Source organism: Morone saxatilis, unplaced genomic scaffold (genome assembly GCF_004916995.1).
Source record: "Morone saxatilis isolate NCDOM2014 unplaced genomic scaffold, NCSU_SB_2.0 Contig16, whole genome shotgun sequence".
Classification (NCBI taxonomy): Eukaryota; Metazoa; Chordata; class Actinopteri; family Moronidae; genus Morone; species Morone saxatilis.
Window position 1 is genome coordinate 7,710,794 of NW_023339718.1, and position 20,955 is coordinate 7,731,748.

The 20,955-nt window shown below is 40.1% G+C and overlaps 1 protein-coding gene across 1 annotated transcript in view; it reads right to left on the minus strand.

Annotated features, from left to right (window-relative positions):
- LOC118326307 (GDNF family receptor alpha-2-like) overlaps window positions 1-19,975 on the minus strand; it is a gene marked incomplete at its 5' end in the record, with an annotated part of 44,014 nt that extends 24,039 nt beyond the window's left edge. Inside the window, 2 exon segments of the mRNA XM_035659287.1 lie at window positions 9,506-9,592; window positions 19,894-19,975. Coding sequence (XP_035515180.1) covers window positions 9,506-9,592; window positions 19,894-19,975 — 169 coding nt within the window.
- Between the last annotated feature and the right edge of the window lie 980 nt (window positions 19,976-20,955).

Sequence of the window (20,955 nt, forward strand, 5' to 3'; positions counted from 1 at the left end):
GAAGGAGACTCTTCAATATCATCTGTGCTTCTATGTTTCGTCAACCAACAGCAAGCCACTGGAGGAATGCCTGCAGCTAACCCACATCCACTCTAACTGAATTATTGATTCAGTCTGTTTCAGACCTTGAGTGAAATATGAATGAATTAAGCTATGATTCCAAATTGGATGTTAATACATTATTCATTTCCAGGTAATACCATAACGTGATCATTATAATATTAGTCCATTATCAAGTTTCCGTAGCAAGTTACCTTGATTTAATACAAATAATATTTATTTACAGGTTTTTGTTGTTTGACTTATAATGGAGTAAACAAGATATTTTAATTAGTCTCATGGAAATAATGTAAGTACTTGGGGAAATATTGATGAGAAAGCTTATTGATGTGAACACTGGTCAGTGGGAAACACTAAATACTGTAACATCTGCCCAAAACGTGCTAATCTCAAGGACTTGGCAAAGACTCCAAGCTGAAATACACACTGTGCTGTATGATCCACTTATTGGATGGTTCAAGTACAAGATTAAGTTCCCTTTTTTCAGTGTAATCAAAAACTGAAACATTGCAATTACCCCTCAGGCTGCACACCATATTTGTGGAAAACAGATTATGTCATTAGGTGTGTCTGTGTGTTCTGAGGTGCTACATATACCACAGTGTCTATATAAAAACACACCTTTTCCCGGGATATACCAGTAATAAAGCAGGATCATGTTCACTTGTGGCATCCCTCTCTTGTATTCAGGCTATATTAGAGAAGTTAACCTCCCTCCCCTGTAGATAATGATATTTCAGAGGTCGTAGCGGCATGGTGACACCCAGAGAGATTCATCTCTTATTCAACAGAACCAATCTCACTCTGTGTCTATCAGACAGCCTGGAGCAGAAGGAAGAACATTTATTTTAGAGGGGTGTGCTAGAGATGTTGTATTGTTTCCAAGTGGTGCATCGCACGTTATCAATCCTAGAAATGGGGATACGTAGAACACATCACATCACAACAGGGGGGGAAAAATAAGCAAACACCAAAAATTTATGATTTTGTGGTTTCAGATCACGTCAGATAAAACACAACTCACTGCCACTGAAGAATAGCAGAGGTGGAATATCAGGAGTTCATCACAGAAAGAACAAAGCACACTTAATCTAGCTTTCTGTTAACCAAGGCTTTCATTTAGATGTATCAAGGTTAAATGTTGCAGGCGCTCTGATAAACAGGCAGGGTGTTAAGAGACATGTCCTGAGTTCAGTAGGTGTAGCTGTTCAAAGTAGTACTGTCTTTTTAAGTCAGTTCGTCACAGGCCATCAGGGAGAACATTTCCCTCTTTGTTCAAATAATAAGAGCATTAACTTTTATGACTCTTATTAAAATAAGACATCATTGTGTCATCAAATAAAACTTGTTTATCCTTTCACTCTCTGAGGGGAGAGTATAAACACTTCACAACAGATGTCTGGCAGCATAACAAACTCAGTCTTGTTAGTTGTAAGTGACTGAAAAGGCAGGTAGAATTGTGCTCAGATCATTTACTTGTGTAGCAGTAACAAACATCAAACCTCATAGGCAGGAAGCTATGGTATATTATGTGTAATTGTTGGTAAAATGGATCTTGTACTTGTTACGCTTCTTTTTATTCTTTGTCCGACACTCAAAGCGCTTGTTAACGTGCCACATTCACCCTTTCACACAGCGATGGCAAAGCCCACGGCATCGGGAGCACTTCGGGATTCAGTATCTTGCTCAAGGATACTTCAACATGTGGCACAAGGAGCCGGGGATCGAACTAACAACCTTCTGATTAGGGGATGACCCACTCTGCCTCTGAGCCACAGCCGCCCAACTTAACTTAACTGTTGGTTGATCTGTGATTACAGTGAGACTCAAAAAGAGAGCTGTCTTTTAGCACTGGGCATGAAGAGGCCAAAGTAGGGCCAAAGTTTTACTTAAGTGGGCCAAGCTTGGCTGAACCGTGCCTGAGAGGGGGGGGCGGTACGGTCCAGCTGGAGGAGAGGTTAGCGGGGCGGCTGTCCAGTGGTTCAGGCTACATTACATTGATGGATTGCAGCTCCTAAATCTCCCCTGGCCATCTGCAGGCTCTAATGTGGGCCACTGGGGGGTCCAGGATGAAAAGAGTATAGGAGAAGGATGAGCTACTAAGATTTATCTGACCAAGCAGGGCTGAAGCAGCTTTTGAGGCTGCAGCGATGGACGGGTTTTTACTACCTCTGATTGGGGAGCTGAGATTGAATTTGGTGCTCAACCCGAAAAGATGTCCTGGGGCGAACATAAGACACAAAGCCCACTTGATGGCTCTGACGTGCTTACACACAAACAGGATGGTAGCAAGAGCAGGAGGAGAAGAGGAAGGAAGCAAAGAAGTGAAGATGGGTGGGGAAATCTGCAGTATTGTGTTACAGTTATAATTGATTTTCCAAGTGCATTACAATGAAGGTCTTCAGCAAACATATTCTGCTATAATGTGAGGAGAAAGGGGTTGATAAGCTAATGATATGAGACTTAGAAAAATGGAAAAAGCTTTAGGATGGGAGTGGAGACTTGAGCAGTTGATTACAGCAGCTGATCATGACAGATAGAGAGTTGAAATGAGAGGACACAGACTAACAGATTGGACAGCCACTTACAGAGGCATGCTGGAGAGCTCTCAATTAATCCAGTCTAATTCAGGAAAGATGTGCGACTCTTGCTGAGAATAATTAACCCAGCCAATCAGCATCACAATAGTTTACACATATCTATTAACGTACCTTGCCGGCTGTTGTACTATACATTAATGAGCAAGCAAGGTACTGCCTGAATGAATGAACAGATAGACGGGGAGTGGGCGCATTGATTGATTAATGGATGTAATAAACACAGAACAATCAGTGTCACTGAGTGCAGGAAAAGTCATAAATAATGTTTTTCCCATTATATCATGGTACTTGTTGGCTGCAGAATGAACAAATATGTGTGCAGAAATATGTGCATGTAGCGCAAAGTGACATATCAAATTAATATGGGGAATAGAAAACATGAATTCAACAAAAAAGTTTCAATTTGTCTTAAGTTGTTTACTCACAAGTGCCTCGTGTGCATTGGAAAATGTGGCCTCATAACATTTAGTTGATGTCAACAGCAGTTAAGGCATCGCCATTGCTTTTGGTGATCTTCCTGTTGACTGTAAATAGGCTTTTAATAGGGCTCTCTACTCTATGGGCTTCATAAATTAGACCCCACTGATGGCAATGTAGTGGAAATAACCATCTATTCTTTGTGCACATATAGCACACACGGAGAGAAAGAATTAGGGGGAAAGGAAAAAAGAGGATGAGGTGAGAGAGAAGCAGAGAGGTAAAATGAGAGATAGGAGACACCTATAGGAAGACAGGCTGAGAGATACAGAAAATTACCTAAGACCTGTGTTCCGGTGAGAAATAAGACAGAGAGATAATAAAGAGAAAGAGGGGGTTGAGGGAGGTGGACAGAGCACATATGAATGAGAAGAAGTAGATAAAACGTTCACATATAGCGTTTCTGGATTTGATGGTTTTTTTCCCCAACGAGTAAGGGATCTTCCTTCCCCAGCAATTGCTCTCCATCAACCTAATTTGAATTCTGCATTTCATATATCATCCCATACTCAAGGGACGCTGCGCTGCAGAGGGGAGTTCAGCTCAGGTTAGGAAGAGGCTCTTGGCTTCGGGTATGTTCTCAGTAATTAGGAAAGGTGCCAAAGTTTGGATTTAATACGGCCTTGGGTGAGTGTGCGAGAGCTTGTTAGGGAAGTCTTTAGTCTGGACCCCGAGGAGCATGTCAAGCATTTCCGTGTCAAAGGGCTCATCAGTCATTAGCTCTGTACTGTGTGTTGCAGCGGGGTTTCCAGAGGCGAGGAAGAGGGTGTACTGGATCTACAACATCATCTCCCTAAGCCTTACTGAGCAAGTTAGACGCATAGACGTCATCAGAAGAAGACCAGCAGAGTTTAAGAAATCTTCAGTTTTCAGGGATCAACTAAATTTTCCCTCTAAGCAGGAAATTATTGCTGTAAAATGAACCAGCATGCAGATGAGAGAGAGTAAGGGGACATGGAAATGATGAGAAAAGACTAAATATTTGCATGTGAGAATAAATGTGTGCATGCAGAGGTGGGAAACGGGTGTCCAAAGGAATTTTAAATCATTGTAAACACACTTCTAAATACTTGAGTTGTTTATGAACGTCTGCCTTCAAGTTGAGCTTCCTCTGGTGAAATTCAAAGCTTTAGCATCCTCAGTGGCCCCCTCAGTCTTAATATGCATGCTTTTTAGCTCCTTCAGCCGTCACTGGGAGTAATGCATAATGTATTAAAATAACCTAACAAGATGCGTGTCAGGTGAACCTACACAATATTTTATCAATAATCTGCTTCATTGTTATGCAAGTCGGGAATAACTAAACATACTAACAAACTAAAACAACAAAAATCTTCTGTGGATTATTCACTGTTGTTTAATTCAAACTTGTTAGAAAAACGCTGACTATTACAAAGAGTCTCTGATAAGTGAGCTTCGAACAACAACTCTCATTAGTGACCCACAGAGAGAGACAAGCTGAGGCTGGACTAAGGGTAAACTGATTAGAAAATTCACACAGAATAATGAAGCATGTAAACAAAGTAATGTAAATATACACAGGCACAATCACAAGAATACACAAAACCAATCTTGCACAAACAAACACATGCACAAACACATTCAGAGCCCTAATAACCAAAACCCCTGCTGAACGCATGCAAAAAAGATCTTAGTGTTTGCCTAAGTAATAGTAATTGTTATGAGGACAATGTGAAAATGTCAAACATTTCAACAGCATGCTGAGCACGGCTGTTGCACTGGTCCTTTTCCCCTAGCTGTAGAAACAGCTTTCTGGATTTAATTGGATGGTGGGCACACTGAGCTGAGAGGTGAGAGGCTTAGTGCTAAGAGTTGGAAGGTCTAACTAAGGGATGTTAAACTTAATTCCTGTAGGGACCCCTGAATGCAGGATTCTACACTGCCCTCTGCTCCTAATAAGTTAATTAGCCCAGCGCTGGGTCAAGAGAACAGAATACATTTAACATGGAGCATATTAACAGTTACAGACAATGATAACTTTGCTGTATGCCGTACATAATATGCCACTCATTTGGGCTTTGATAAGGCTCCTGGTGCATTGTGGGGGAAGGACTCATTGCCACATCGTTCATACATAATGTCTTATTGATTAGATGGCTACTGACTCGTACAGAAACCAAGAAATTTTTTTCTGATATTTTATAGACCAAAGAATTGATTGATAAATCAAGAAAATAAGTTGCAACCCTACTCCTCATCAACGAAAGGTTTCTACATGCATCAAACAAACTAGCAAGATCGCGTCAGGCACCAAAGGTTTCAGTATTCATTTTCTGAACTAACTAAACTTGGTGCAGCGAGGAGATGTCTGTCACTTGCAGGGTGGGGGAATGTAAACAAGACAAATGTGCCTTCCTGTAGCATCTCCATGCTTCATCTTTTTGTTTGATTTTGTTAGATTCCCACTGGAGTTTGGTCCAATTTGATTAGAACAGGGAAAATATGCATTAATAATACTTATTGCGCTGAATTCTTACCGCAACTAAAGGGGTTTTGGAGTAGAGAACCGATTATAAATAGATTTCCTCTGGGAAAGACTCACTCAACACTCCCTCTCTTGTGGTGATGAAGAATTTTCCAACGAAAAAAGTTACATGTGTATGTTTTTCTTTTCATAAAGGCTAAATGTACAAGCTTTCCACTGAAGACAGTATACTGTCCCACAATGTCAAGTTAAGATGTAAGAGTGGTGCAAGAGGAGTTCTGGTTTGTGTTTTTAACAAACATAAAGGAACAGGCTAAAAAACAGTTGCGTGTCTCTCCTTTGACATGAGTTATGCTGTAATTGAAAAAAAAATCCAATATGTTATATATGATTGGATCATGACGCACTGGATTGGATTTCATGCCAGATTAAAAACAAAACAAAAACGAACTACATAGTTTAATTAAATGGTGATTAAGTAAGGTAAAAAAACAACAACAATATTGTGCAGAGCTCATGTTAGGAACAATGTGGTTATTGTACATATTTCACTTTTTGTGTTTCTGAACAGAGAGCACCTGTGAAGTGCATTTTAAATGCATCGTTTAAATTTGCTGCAATATTCTTTGCTTGTTTCATTGGAGTGGTTTTCATTGTGATAGTGCTACTACAGCTTAGACACTGATAATAAGGGTTAAAGTTCTAATCTCTCTCTCGCTCAGTCACTTGCTCAGTCACTCTCTGCAGAGGCTGAAATACATATTTTGTGTTGCTGACCATACTGTGCACACTGGAGCTGTCAAGAGCACTCCCAAAGGAGAACACCAAAGTTTTTAACAGCATTCCTATTTGCTGGTAAGCAGGGGTCAGTTCTACTTCCAGTCAGCTGTCAGTATTGTCCTATTCATGTTTGCTACCATATACAGTATAACCTCTGCTCTCTTCCCATATCATCTCCATCATCAGATAGCCATACCCTCAGCCCTGACACTGACAGCATGACATAGAAATGTGTGAATTTATGTCACGGGTCACAGGAGGAAACAACACTCAGCATAACAATGGAAAAAATTGGGCAGATGTGCAGCATCACACTTAATGACAGTCGGTCAAAATGTGTCAGAATCCATCGAACACTGCACTTCTTGAATGGAATGGGGAAAATATTTCTTCAAGATGATAGCGAAGCCTAACTGTGTCAGGTGTCAACTGGGCTGTGTGTCCATTTAAAGCAGTAATGTGGAAAGGTCTATGGAAAAGCTGAGTACCCTAGGAGAACCTTCTCTCCGGAAAACAATATTTCCTGCGCCTGGGAACCAGAGTACCTGACAGTAAGCATTTTTCATGCAACCTCGTAACCTTGCTGACTTCTTTACCTAGCTACCACAACTTCCACACATTGTCACAGGACAAATGACACATACTATCACCCTTAACCTTTAGTGATGATAGGCGTGGCACACAGAGGTGGATGAACAGGGCTTGAGAGACCACACTGTGCCCCACTGTCATCACAGCAAATGGATCAGTGGAAAAAGGCCCACTGAAGTCGACGAGGACACTCTAGCCCTGGATGCCACTGTGCTCAGCACTTAGCTGAAACACTGCTGATGCAGGTGCACAGTGCCAGCCAAACCAGGGCAGGAGGGGCAGGATTCATTGCTGTCTTTCTAACGAAGCCATCCTTGGCTATACTGTCAACACCGAGGGGACAGACTCCACACGGTTAAATATGCTCCTTGTCTTTTTGTCTGTGTGAGCATGCACATGTTCAGTTTAAAAGATATGCAAAAATGAATGGTTAAGACTACACAGTACCGATAAAAGGAGAAACCTATGTGAAATAGTTTTGCAGGTATCATCACTTTGGGCAATACGGAAACAGCGTCTCCATATGGTTTGTTTAATTTTTACTTCAGACTGAGAGTGCATACAGTAGTATAGAATTATTTTTCATTTCTATCACAACTTCTGTCCCTTATCTTCCTCCCAGACAAAAAACTTTTAAAATAGCAGAGATTATTTTTCAATTTCCTACCTTTCCTCTTGGAGAGTATACATTCCCCTGTTGTCATCAACCAACCAGATATCATATATTCCCTGGGTCTCTATACAGTTTAACATTTATAGACATGATTATGAATACTTTTGTGTGGTTTAGTAATCGAAATGAGAAGTATTTCCATAAAACAAGTGTGTAATTACTTATCTGTTTGCCTGTGGTTTTCTCTCAGCGCCACAATCAATTACTCTGTCCTCAGAAATGATAAATAATGAGGAAAGCTTGCGGCTAAACAGATTTCAGAGAGCAAATCCAATATTTCACCTCGGAGAGAATGGAGGAAACAGCTGAAACAAAATGGATACAGTAATGAGTCCCCTGTTGTATCTTAATATGTCTTGGTACACTGTACTGCACTCCTTGTTTTACCCGGGCACTTGTATTCATACACTGGTGGGCAAAAGACAAGCGTCTGTCCTCTTTGATTATTATCTTGCTTGACCGTTAGTTAGCAGGGCATCTCAAACCTAATAAACATATGTCAATAACATTTTGGAAATTATGGCCATGTGCCAAGAAAGAACAGTTTTTGGCACAGATGTGATGATTGATTTAGAAAGTACTTCCTGTTTTCACTCATAAAGTGCTTGATTTGGTCCATGCATATTTCTTTGCTCTTTCTCAACCACTTCTTTAACAAATGTCATAAAGAAGATGTCATCATTACCAAAGTTGGTTCATAACATATTCAAATGAAAATGTAGATTTTTGATATTGCCTTTTTTGACGGTTATAGGTGGCGCTACAACAACAGGATAAATTGAAATGGCCATAACTCAGCAGTCATGAGACTTACTCACTTGAAAGTTTATACTTGTACAAAGCCTTACTAAAACTAATTACAAATCAGCATAATTGTTTTGACTATAAATATTTTGGTACGGATCTCAAATCCAGATCCAACTTCTAAACATTTTCAATCATTAAAATGTCAAATTTTGAGGATTCTGCAGCCTTGGCGGAAGTGTGCGCTTTTTGAGTGCTTTCTAGATGAATACGCACTTAAATCAGGGAAGGCAGTTTGCCATCATTTCTCAAACCTCCAAAGTAATCAAAGCCTGCACTTTTCACATTCATTGGTACTCTTTCCTTTCTTTTAACATATCAAACAAACGCATTTTCAAAAACAAGTGATACACTGCTGATTTCAAGCTAAGGGGATTATGCAGAAAGCATGTCTTTCTTGTACCTCCCAGTTATAAAACAAAGCAAGATACATCAGCCAAAAGAAAAGAAAAATGTGCTGTCTTCAGTGTTTGTAGATTGCTTTTGGTAAAAAAAGACACAAAAAAATAGAAGAGAACATCCTCTGGAAATTTCTGTCAGAACTGAATGAAAGAAAGTGATTGAATTTTCAAGTGACTGTAGCCTGTAGCTTTTGCAATGGACAAGAGTCTGTGTCCAATCACACCTATTGTACAACTTGTTTCTCTGAACTGCATTAACCATTGTAGCTGTGTCTTATAATAAGATCTCCATTGATTTGTGATACCATGACGGTAATAACCAGTAAATTAAATAGCAGTCTATAGCTCCCCTGTTGAGTGCTGGGTTGTTTAATTAGTAAACCAATGAGGAAATCAAACTAAAACTAAATCAATAGCTGGGAAAATGTGGGGTAGTACACTCAGAGTATATAGTTAACCTTACAAGGCCGTAACAACCATAATATTTCACAAGACAGTTCAAACGATAAGCATCCAATTTATTCAGATGCCAAGGACAGTTGACTGGTGGAATGCCAGTGGGGAAAGACACTGGCTCTTTGTTATTTCTCCCCTATTTCACCCTTCTCTTTAACAAATATTTCCACTTCACTATAATAAATCACAAAATGTTCAGTTAAAATCACAACTGTACCTGAAGAGATGGAGGCCAAGCGGAATGCGTCAGGGTGTCGGTTTGGTGCTACAGGTTCATACGGGGATGAGTCATCCATGTCTCCACCTGAAACAACAGTAAAGAGATTTATTAACACTCGTTCATGACCTGCTCTGTACTTTACCCTCCTTGCAGAGCAGAGCATTAGAGCGTTTCCAAAAACAGAAAACAGAAACAAGCCTACGCTATCAATAATCATTAGAAAACATATGTAGGAATGTGTTTTAGCTCCAACAGCCATAAAAACAGAGAGGAAGTTCAATTCATGATTCCTTTTTAGAAGCACTGTAATAAGTAAGCTTTTTTTTCATTTGATGGATCGACTGAATGTTTTGGATTTAAATAACATTATAATGTAATAATATAATTTCCCAGTGTTGGCCAACAACTGAGGCAACCCACTATGAACAATTTTTATTTCTTTCATATGGAAAACAGGATGTTCATCATGGTCAAATCATTTCCTTTTGGAGAGAGTATTTGTTCCTGCTGTGGTTTGATTTGGGAAGCAGCTAAAGGACTAAAGCACAAGCATTGCATCCTTCCCTGTTAACAATGTGTTGCCAGAGCTGTTTGTAAAAAAAAAAAAAAAATTAAAAATCAAATTAGCACTCAACTGACTGAGTCTCCCCCATGTGCCTGCTTCTCTGTAGGCCCTAATCCCGCATTTAAAATTCATAGCCATTCGGTGTGATTGAGACAAACCCTCCAGTGTGTAATAGCTTTGCATTCTGATCCCAACAGAAACACAGTGAGGGTGTTGTGAGGAAGGTTTGTGGCCCCGCTGCTACAAATAAGAAAATCTGAAGGAAGAATCTGTTGGTATAAGATCGTGCTACCTAGACAACCAATCAGTAGATCCAATCAATAGATATAGTAAATTTTGTTTATCAACATCCTCATAGGATGCGTTCAAAAAAGATGTTAGAAGCTGATAAAATATTGTCTTGTAGCTGCTCTGATAATAGGTAAGGCTATTGTGGACAGTGTATTGTGTGTGACTGTGTTTACCAGTACATATAATACACTTTTATTCATGTCTCCTGTGAACATATTTAATCAACAAGTAGGAGTCAAAATCAGAAATAAAAGTCATGATAACATCAGCTATGTGTTGCTACTTCACTTAAGGTGGAACGGAAGTCGTACAAGTTGAATCTGTCCATTAAAACTAATCAAAAGCAGGAAGATATGTACATGTGCACTGGCACATGGTAAAAAGGAATGTCTAAAAAGGAATTACTAAAGGGAATATTCTATCATAATTTGTCCACAGAGGAAAGAGAACCAACCCCAGACTTGTGTACATCTGCAGTCATTGCTTTAGGTCTAGTTCTACATCGCCCCTCTCCGTCAATATTAACAATCATAACAAGATGGAGCAGCTCAGCTGGCCATTCTCTGAACACATATAGCTATTGACATCTGGCACAGTTGAGGATAGTATGTGTGTTTGAGATGGACAAAAAAGAGCAGAGAAGAGTCAGACTGGAGACACAAAGGAGAGAAAAGAAAAGACAGACAAAGAGAGAAAATTGGAGGAGGGACAAGTTATACAATAAGAGACAATTATCTAAATCCTTAAAGTTTTGAGCGTAGTATATGTGACTTTCTTTCTTTGTTTGTTTATTGAAAAATATGCTTGCACATGAATTTATTTTAAAGTATATTTCTGTGTTTATTTTTTCATGGTTGTCTCTGCATCATCCACATCTCCGTCAAGAGAGAGGGGCTTGAGAGGCTGCCGGACTCGAGCTCTCTCAGTATGTCTAATTACAACAATTACCTTCTAAAGCTATAGTGCTTTAGAAGCCTCTCAAGAGTTCAAGACTACCATTTACTCAGCAAACAACCACCTTAACCCTCCTTCCATGTCTTTTTTCAGCCACAGACAGTTACTGTGTACTTCAAAAAAAGAGGGAAATATTTCACAGGAAAGCGTAATGCTTCCTTCAGTACACCAAGAACACGTTGTACTACACAGAGCAAAATGGAATAAAGGCTGCCCTATCTTTTGCCAAAAGCAAAACATCTTGTTGTTAGGTTGCTTACCATTTTGTTCAGGCAGCTTCTAACACTGGTTAGAAGCTTCACTGCACAATCAGCCGGGAATCAAACAGTGTTAAGGCACATTAAATTTCGTAAGTGGAACTGTACAGTGTGTGCTGTGGTGATCCTATGAAACAATAATGTCCAACCACAACAGCAGCTGTAGTTAATGAATTTTAAAAGCTTATTTACATGGATGTTACAAGCTGTGCTGAATCATAAAATTGCAAAACACACTATAATCACATACACCCTTAGGATGTGAAGAACTTCACAGCAGGAGGCCTTGTTGTACTTTTAGAAAACTGCTCTTTGACAGTCACCCTGGACCCAAATATGCATTCATAATAGAAAATTCTTCCCAGCTGTTTAGTGATAAGATGTTTTTAGCCACAGGGCAACAACTTATCGCTGTAATTAAGCCTCCGTTTGACTTCATTTGCTCTGACAGTATGGAGCATGACCGGCACAGCTTAGACAGACAATCAGGTCTTTCCCTAGTTACAGCATGAGAGAAATGCTGCCTTTAAGTGGATTCACGATTTCCTCCTTTGCCATAAGGGGTTTTATGAAGCCGTTAGGTGCCATCCCTCATCCTTTTCATATGCATTATCAATGAAGCTAAACTCCTGAGGTGATGGAAGCTGTCCCATGGATTTTTAGTGACATTCTTGGCAAACCGTTTACAGCTGTAAGCAAAGTCAATTTTAATAACTGTCGTTCACCTTGTTTTGTTTTTTAAAGGTGCCCTACACTGATTGTGTTCCTGCTTGACACTGATTTTATATATTTGCTGCGGGCAACGTTGGAAAAAGACTAAATGCTCCTGTTACATATGACTTCTTATTTAAATTATAACAATATATTGCAACACTACTTCTGTTCTTATATTAATCACATACAAAGAAAGCTTAGCACAGCTTGGGCAGCCTGGAGCACAGCCGGAGGTCCTTAGCAGAACCCTGCTGGTTGTTTCACAAACTCAGCTGGTAACAAAAGGTGACCGAGCCTTTTCTGTCAGAGCTCCCAAAGTTTGCATATGAGCTGTCAGTGGAGATAAGGCTAGCCAGAACATTTCCTCTTTAAATTACTTCTCAAAGCACACTTGTATTCTGCAAAAAAATTATCAGAGGAAACACTGGAATATGGGAATTCACATTTTTATTACATTAGGATAAATGCATTAATCCTTCCACTCACACTTCCTTCCATATTGTGCTCATTTCAACAAAGAAAAGATAAAGTGGAGTGATACCACCGCATCTTTCTTCAAATTGTGCTTAACAGAACACAAGTTGAGGCATAAATTCAGTTAAAGGCTCAGCTTTTGAAGTGATATTGACATTTTAAACTCAATTTCAAACCATACAAATAGAATATTGGATTAGCTCAGAATAATATTTCAAGTCACAATTCCAATCCAGCATGGCGTGGTCGGCAAACACAGCTGAGAAAATGAGTGCTAAAATTTCCAGCCTTCCCTTTGGCTATGCGACTGTAATGTTAATATGAATAGTTACACACTCGCTTACCTAAATCAGCATTTTAATACCTGATGTCAGGTACTAAATGTTGAATATGGTGTAAATCCTGCAAAACTTAGGCTAAGTAAAAACTGCTATCATCTTTATGGCATGGCATATTGGGGAGAGCATTAAAAACAGGCAGCAGCAGTGCAGCCCAATATATCAGCCTCACCATTTTATATTTTATATCAATATGAATGAATAAAAAACCTCATTGTAAGTTATACATTAACAACAGCTTAAATAGTCAATATTAAGCAAATTAAGTATTTACTGTAAACATGATTAGTGCTGCTGCATGGGTAACTAAGGGATGACAACCCAAATTATTAATCTAACTGCATAAATTGTGTTTGACTCCTGGTTGTGTTTTGAATTCTACCATATGGAAGAAAGAATACTTGACTGACTTATTTCAACAAGTACCTACGTCAATTAATGATACAGAGAGTGTGACAAAGAGTGACACAGAAAGAGAGAGAGGGGGAAAGATAAGTAACCATGCTGTGATGACAGCCACCAGGCCTGGTAGTTGACTTCTGCGATGCACATTCATTCAGCACCGCTGCGAATCTTCCTGCCAGGAGTGAGTTTAATGCCCACATCATGACAGTATTCACTGAGCAGAATGGCCCGTCATTCACTCTCCCGTCTGATAGAGAGCCTGAGAACTCACTCTGCTATAAAAGGCTAATCTAAACCCCGCTACCTGGCCCTCATTTCGGCCGCACTGTCACTCTCTATAGCAGCCTCGTAGTGAATGGGAGTCATCTCGGGCAGTTCACCTTACAGTATAGAAAATCATTAGACAGATTTATGAGGACAAACAGCGGCTTTTTTGTCATCATATTTCACTGATCCTTTTCACATTTTCGGACGAAAGATGAAAGGGGAGATGGAGGCATGAAAAGGACAAGGAGGGGAAGGCTCTGAAAGACCTTATTGATCACATCCAGAAGCTATCGACAGGTCCCTTCCTCTGATGATGAAGTAGCCACCTAGCGAGTGCCAACCAGGTCCCCAGTGCAGGAAGGGAGAAAGCAGAGAGGACATATTCAGCATGCAGGAGCCTGCTTCCCATATCCCCTGACATGCGGGCAGGCTGGAAAAATGTTCTGCTTATGACAGTGGATGGCTAAGGTAATGGCTGGTGACTGCTACCATTGCTCATAGTAATGATGGTTTCACCCAGGAATACTGTGTACCTTTGTAACCCCCCCTCCTCTGTCGTTTCCCTCCCATGACTCCCTCATCTTCCTCTCTCTCTTCTTCATTCTTTGGTTTTCTCTCTTAAATTTTCTTCCCCCCTCATCATCTATCTACCGTTCTGTCCTCACCTCCTGTCCTCACCTCCTGTCCTCTCTCTTGCTCTCTCCATTTCTCTTCCTTCCCGTCTTAGTCTATCATGATGTGCACAGCATTCTTACACTGTCCATTTCATGTCACTTCCCACAGTATTAGGGGCCAACTTGTGGTATTAGCATGATGCAGTGACATATTCAGAGACTGACCTTTGGAACGCTGACATTCATGAAAATGGAGAAAATAAATCATTCCACAAAATTGTCTGATACTCTCATCACTTCGCGTAAAGATACAGCATCCTCTCACAATGAGCTAGAGCAGACTGGTGTGGAGCACTGGTGGCGCTCTCCTTTCTCTCTCTGCAGTGAAAGTTGGCTCAGCTAATTAAACTGCTCTGAAAGGTCCTCACAAAAGATCTTCGATTCCTACTTTGAGACCCAGTCTATGGTTTCGTAGATGAGGCTATGAAATAATGTATGTCGGAGTTGTGAAACTTATCGTTTAAATTACCAATTCTACTGCAACCTACAAGGCTATATCCACATGAGGCCCAGAGCACAATTGAAAGAGAACCGTAGCCACCTATACAATATCCCTGTGTGTAGCAGCCAATGTTTCTTTCTTAGTAATTACCTCTTTTATAGATTCAAACTGCTAGACCTCATTGCCTCACACCGACACAGGCTCATTCAGAGCAGAAACCACCCATTATCCATCAAGGACAGCTGCATTGACACATTGAATTCAGCTGCCATTTTCCGTTAGAAAACACAATTAACAGGTCATCATTAGCACCATTACTGATGTCTGAAAGACTAGCAATATAACACCCTAACCCTTTAGCCCATGGTGATCTCAAACTGCAGGCCTGGGGACCATTTCCAGCCCTCCATCTCTTTCCCTCTGGCCCAAAAATATAATATAATCTGGGCCGCAAGATTACTATTCAATTTAAACTACTCATTTGCTGTTTGGCTGCGAACAACAAATATGATAATAAATCATGATATAAAAATGTATAGAAACTGCTGTTTGCATTTTTTGTTGTTGTTGTGTTAAGTATGATGTAAGTAATGGAAATATTTTCAGAATATTGCGTTTTCTTGTAGTACTTTAACATTAAAGTGGCGCTCCTATGACAATACCAGCAATTGTCCAATGCCAGTTTGAGGCCCCTGCTTTCCCACATCATAGTGGCCAGGTTCCTACCGGTAAATAATGCCTTCTGAAATTGAAAATGCTGCAGAATCGTAGCTGCCAACACCTGAGGAAATGTGTCAAAATTATTTCTGCTGGTATTTCAAGAAGACACATCAAGCAACACTTGATGACGGTACTGAGTCACGTTGCTGTCGTACTGAGGCTGAGTCTGTAAAGTGTTTTCTCAGCAGCAATGCACTGTTTCATCACACACATTGTCGACTCTGAAAGACCTTTCAAAGCTTCAGGCCTCTCGCTGGACTTGTGTAACTGGAGAGACTCATGCAGCTCCTAAGTGTCTAGACCTTGTTTGCTATAACCAATGTAATTTACGTCTCCCCGACACAAGACACACTGCAGCCTGAGGGCCTTCTCACCAGGGCATTTTATGGTAAGTCTGGTTTGACTTGGCTAAAGATTGCATGATTAACTTTTAAGTCTCAAGATAGATTCTTCAGTTTGCTTTCAAATAAGTAACGAACAAGAAACAAGAAGAGAGGTAAAAGAGGTGCATGTTGCTTTGCATGAACAATATCTAATGACGTCACATCATCTGAGTAGGGTGGGGGGCGGGGGGCAAGTGACGCTGATGCTTGGCGGATGTTGTTCTGGTTTAGCAATGATTAACAAACATCTCACATACAAGGTCACGTCACACTCTCTCTTCTGTCCTTCATTGTTTTGAACCATTGTTTAATGTCCTTTCAGGCCATGCCATGAAAATTCTACATCATTTCTTTTAAATTTGCAATGAAAATATAATTGAATTGGAAAATTAAACTAATAACTATTTCTTTAGCCTACTTGTCTTGTGTCTGGCATTAGCAGAGGTAAGACAAGGGCAAGTGGTTGTTTTTGCCTTTTTTATTTTTATTTTATTGGCAGCACCAGTCCTAACTTCACCTTTGACCACTGTTGTCTCCAAACATTAATTTCTACATCAGCTTGGAGGCACACATGATGTGAAATACTATGACAAGGGACAAAAGGGGTACCTGCAAAAACACAATTTTATAAATACATTCCTGCCTGTGTTCAGACTATTGTCTATTCCATATGGCTCAATATTATCATACATTATACTCATTATCCATTTCATCACAAATAGAAAACAAAATGAATTAACTAAAACAAGTTTTATTTATTATTTCTAGTATGTAAATCTCACTGTTGAAAATACAATCATTTTGTAGCAGAACAGTATAAACCTCAGTGGAGACTGAGACTATGTGAGACAAAGCAGCCAAGTACGGAATTTGAAGAAGCTGTTTTTTCCATGGTCTTTTTGAATCTTTGAATGATGGATATTCTTTATCACTTTAAGTACAGCCTCTGAACTGGTGAGTACTTCTGGTTGACGAAGTCCTTTTGATCTACAAAAAAAAGATCTTATAGATAAAGTGTGTCGAGTGCACATTTTAAACACAATCATCTCTCATTCGAGTACAAACCTCCAGCTTCTACTGATCTTGAGCCTTCCTTAATTCATACATGAAAAAACGTGTGGTCTGATTAAGATAATTTAATTCCGACCAAGTCAAATAACATAAATGCACATAATTGTATTATGGATCTTTTTTTTATTCAATATAAACATTTCTCTATTGTGCACATTCTGAGAAAAATATTATGTAGAAATTATCAGTTCTTTGATGCCCATGTTCAAAAGAGATATGTTTCTTTCCTATTTGAGAATAAAACTACAAACCCGGCGACGTTAAAGAAAAACTGGTCTTTAATATGAAGCCTAGTTGATATGGAGCTAAGCCCTTTATCTTTCAAAAGTTATTAAAATGGAAGACGTTTGATTTATTTATTTATTTTTACTCTTAACTGTGTTTGTCCACTTAGGCCTAATTCATTTTCACACATTTTATTGAACTGTGTACTACATTCATTTGGTTCTGTGTTTGAAATAAAGAATATTAGTATACGTACATAAGGTATTGTGATAACCTTGCCTGAGGCAGTGGATTATTTGTGTGCTGTTTTTGTAAGGCTGGTCTGGGAGCAGAGCATTGTTTCAGTCCCAGTCCATCCCTGGTCGACATCAGCTTTCTTTACACAGACACAATGGTTTAGCCCTCAGGCTAGCAGGCCAACCCACTGCCCCTGGTCAACACGGGTCATAAGAAACATACCAACTTATAGCTGCATGGAGCCTGATTTCTATATGGCTTTCTACCCTTTGTAATGGCCTTAGGTTTCAGAAACGTGGTCATATGTGCAAAGTGGCTTCAAGCCATCAGGCATTGCTTTTCATATAGAACTTATCACATTAGTAAAAATGACAAAGGTCTTTAACAATCTCTGCCCTTTTCTGTCAGTTAGTCACATTCGTCCTTTCATCTTCTCTAGCTCTTCTTATCTTCTTTTAATCCCTAGTTCCTCACTTTTATTATCTTTATTTCTCGCATACTTTTGCACTCTTCATCTCTATACATTTTAATGAGTAAAATAAAACTTTAAACTACATTACACGTTATCTAACCCAACAACTACATCAAAACTTTCCATTTGTCCACAACTTATTTTGGTTGTGGAAGAAGTGGTTTAGCACCATTTTGAGAGGGTCTTCTGGGATTCAGCCCATCGTGTTTGTTTCCAGAGATGGATGTTGTACATAGATTGTTTCCAGTTAACAAAAGCCTGCTTGACTGCACAATGGATCGTGATTAGATTAAAGCTGCACTGTAAGAGCTTTTCGTTAGTGTTAAAGCAGGTTTTATCTCCGAGGGGGACAGGGCCAAAACGGGACACTGCTGAGAGGCATTTATTCAGAAAGAAACACAAGCTCTGTGAAGGGCATACTGCAGGCACAGGAGGTCTCTATCCTTGACAGCCAGACAACTTGCATGATGCATTCAAACGCAAACACTTTGACTGATGCCACTATTTGATGGAAAAAGGAGAAAGAGAGTGAGAAAGCGACATAGAGGGACAACCGAAAGATCATTACAAAGGAGAAAGAGTTAGAAAAGGAGAGAAAGACAGGAAGGGAGACAGAAGGCCTGGGGAGCATCCATGTCATTACATTTCCCTTGAACTCGTGTCAGGGACCCTCTGCTGCCATCAGTCTGATGAAGTGTAGCTGGTGCTATGAGCAGTCAGCCTGGCAGATCACTTCACGGATCACAACACCAAAGCCTAGAATGCTCAAAGCTCAGAGACGTTGCAACATTTCCACCATTACCCCACGTGTCAAAAACAGCTGAGTACATTATGTCCTCCATGTTTACGTGGCACGACACTTGACATCGGTCGCAGAGGCTTTGGCCACGTGTACAAGCATGGTGAAATGTCACTCTTGGGTTAAGATCCCCCTTTAGCTCGATCCCCAGGGCACGGCATCAGCTCCGACTCTGAGTCAGATCGGTCTTAATGTGAAACACTGTGTGCTTTTGACCCTGAAGGATGGACCGAGAGTGATGTCAGTCCAAGAGGCTGCTTTATACTCTCTAAATGTATTTCAGTGTAAAAACCAGAGGGTTTCAATGTTACAACAAGAGTGCTATTTTATGTCCAGCGTAAGTGGACACAGGGCCACTAAGCTATACGATTGCAACCTAATTACATGGTAATATAGAACACTTTAGGTGAAAACCAATAAGTCTACCATAACAGGTCTACATAATGTAATCCCATTATAGGTCCATTACCTTTGAGAGGGTGAGGAAAGTAGGAAAGCATATATTTTTCATCAGGGGCTTCTGGGCATCACTATAAGGGGGCATCAGGGAATAGGGCATCAACAGTAGGTGTGGTGTACATCCTTCTTGCCTTTGCCCGGAAAGTACAATGGTACTTGAGATCGGAAGATTCATTTAAAATAAATGTTACAGTACTGAAAGAGTGCACTAAGTCATAAACATTGATATCGGTAGAGGTGTGTGCACATCCACAGACACATTAATATTTACTTTTTACTGCAGCAATTTACATGAATCTTCTTACACTCATATAATGTTGTACATGACCACAAGGCTCAGGTTTAGCCCTGCTATGCATATTCAAACAACAAAAGCATTGAAGATGTCACAACCACAGTGGAAATACAGAAGGAAACAAATGACACTGAAGACCCTAATCATTCATAATGGCGTCACTGGGAAAAAACGTCAAAAAGGCAATTGCTAATTTCTCATTAATGCATTTGTAGTTTTAAAAAGAAACTACATGGCTTAAAGAAGTGTTACTATATTACAGGCTCTGAAATTGCCAAACAGTTAAACATGATGTGATGTGAATTTTGTGGGACAGAGAATCGTAAAACAATCTGCCTCCTACCTTCAGTGAGTCCCATGTGGATGGTCCAGTAGTTCTGCAGACACTGCAGCTCCTTCTTCATGCCCCTCTTGCAGCGGCAGTCATACAGAGGACTAACCAGCAGCACTTCCAAAGCAGCCTGGCACTCCCTGTTGTTGTCCAGCATGGCTTCCTTCTCCTTGCCCACAAGGCACTGGCGCATCACCCGGTACCGAGAGCTGCAGTAAGGGTTCTGGTTGCACATGTCACTTGCTTGGATGCAGTCCACCCACTCCGGCTGAGCTCCAGGCCCAGACCCGGTGTTTGGAGATCCTGGAGAATTGTTGGCCAAGGACACAGACGAAGCTGAGGGACCATCCCAGGAACTTGCTGCCTTATCTAGATGGGGACAAGAAGACAGAGGTGGAGTTGATAAATTGTAAATTAATGTGTGAGGGATTTTACCGTTGAATACATGTGAGTGTAAGCAGATATCATAAACCTGTTTTCAATTTGTTGATGCAACAGGTTGTATGTGAGACCTATAAAAAGGTTTGATGGCCTATGACATGCCCACACATGTAAAGGCCTCTTTTAGCAAAACAAGTCTTCATGATCCACATGAGTCTTATCTACATGGTGTCTTCTCATGTCTCATTCACACTATACTCAGTGTAGTCGCTTTGGTGCATCTAAAGCCCAACTGCAGCCTTCAGTTTCCTATTAAATCTAATCAAAGGAGTACTTGATCATTGAAGAATATCTAATTATCTCATTGCTAACGAGCAATTAAAAGATGTGAACTACACTTAATTCACATCTAGGCATCTACGAAATGAGCTTAATATGAGTAAACAGTAATCCACAGAGCAGAATCAAGTGTTACAGTTTGACAGGAGTCAAAATTCAATCGCACCTTCACACGAACCTAAGTACTACAATTCTGGTGAAATGGCAAGAGAGACCCCTTGTGGTGATCTTGAGCATTAAGCTCAGAAAAGAGGGGATACTGCAGAGAATCAGAGAGCAACGGGCAAGGAAAGAGTAACATGAAGTTAACTGTAAAAAAATATTTCATCTGTCAGATTATTTAAACTGAAGTAC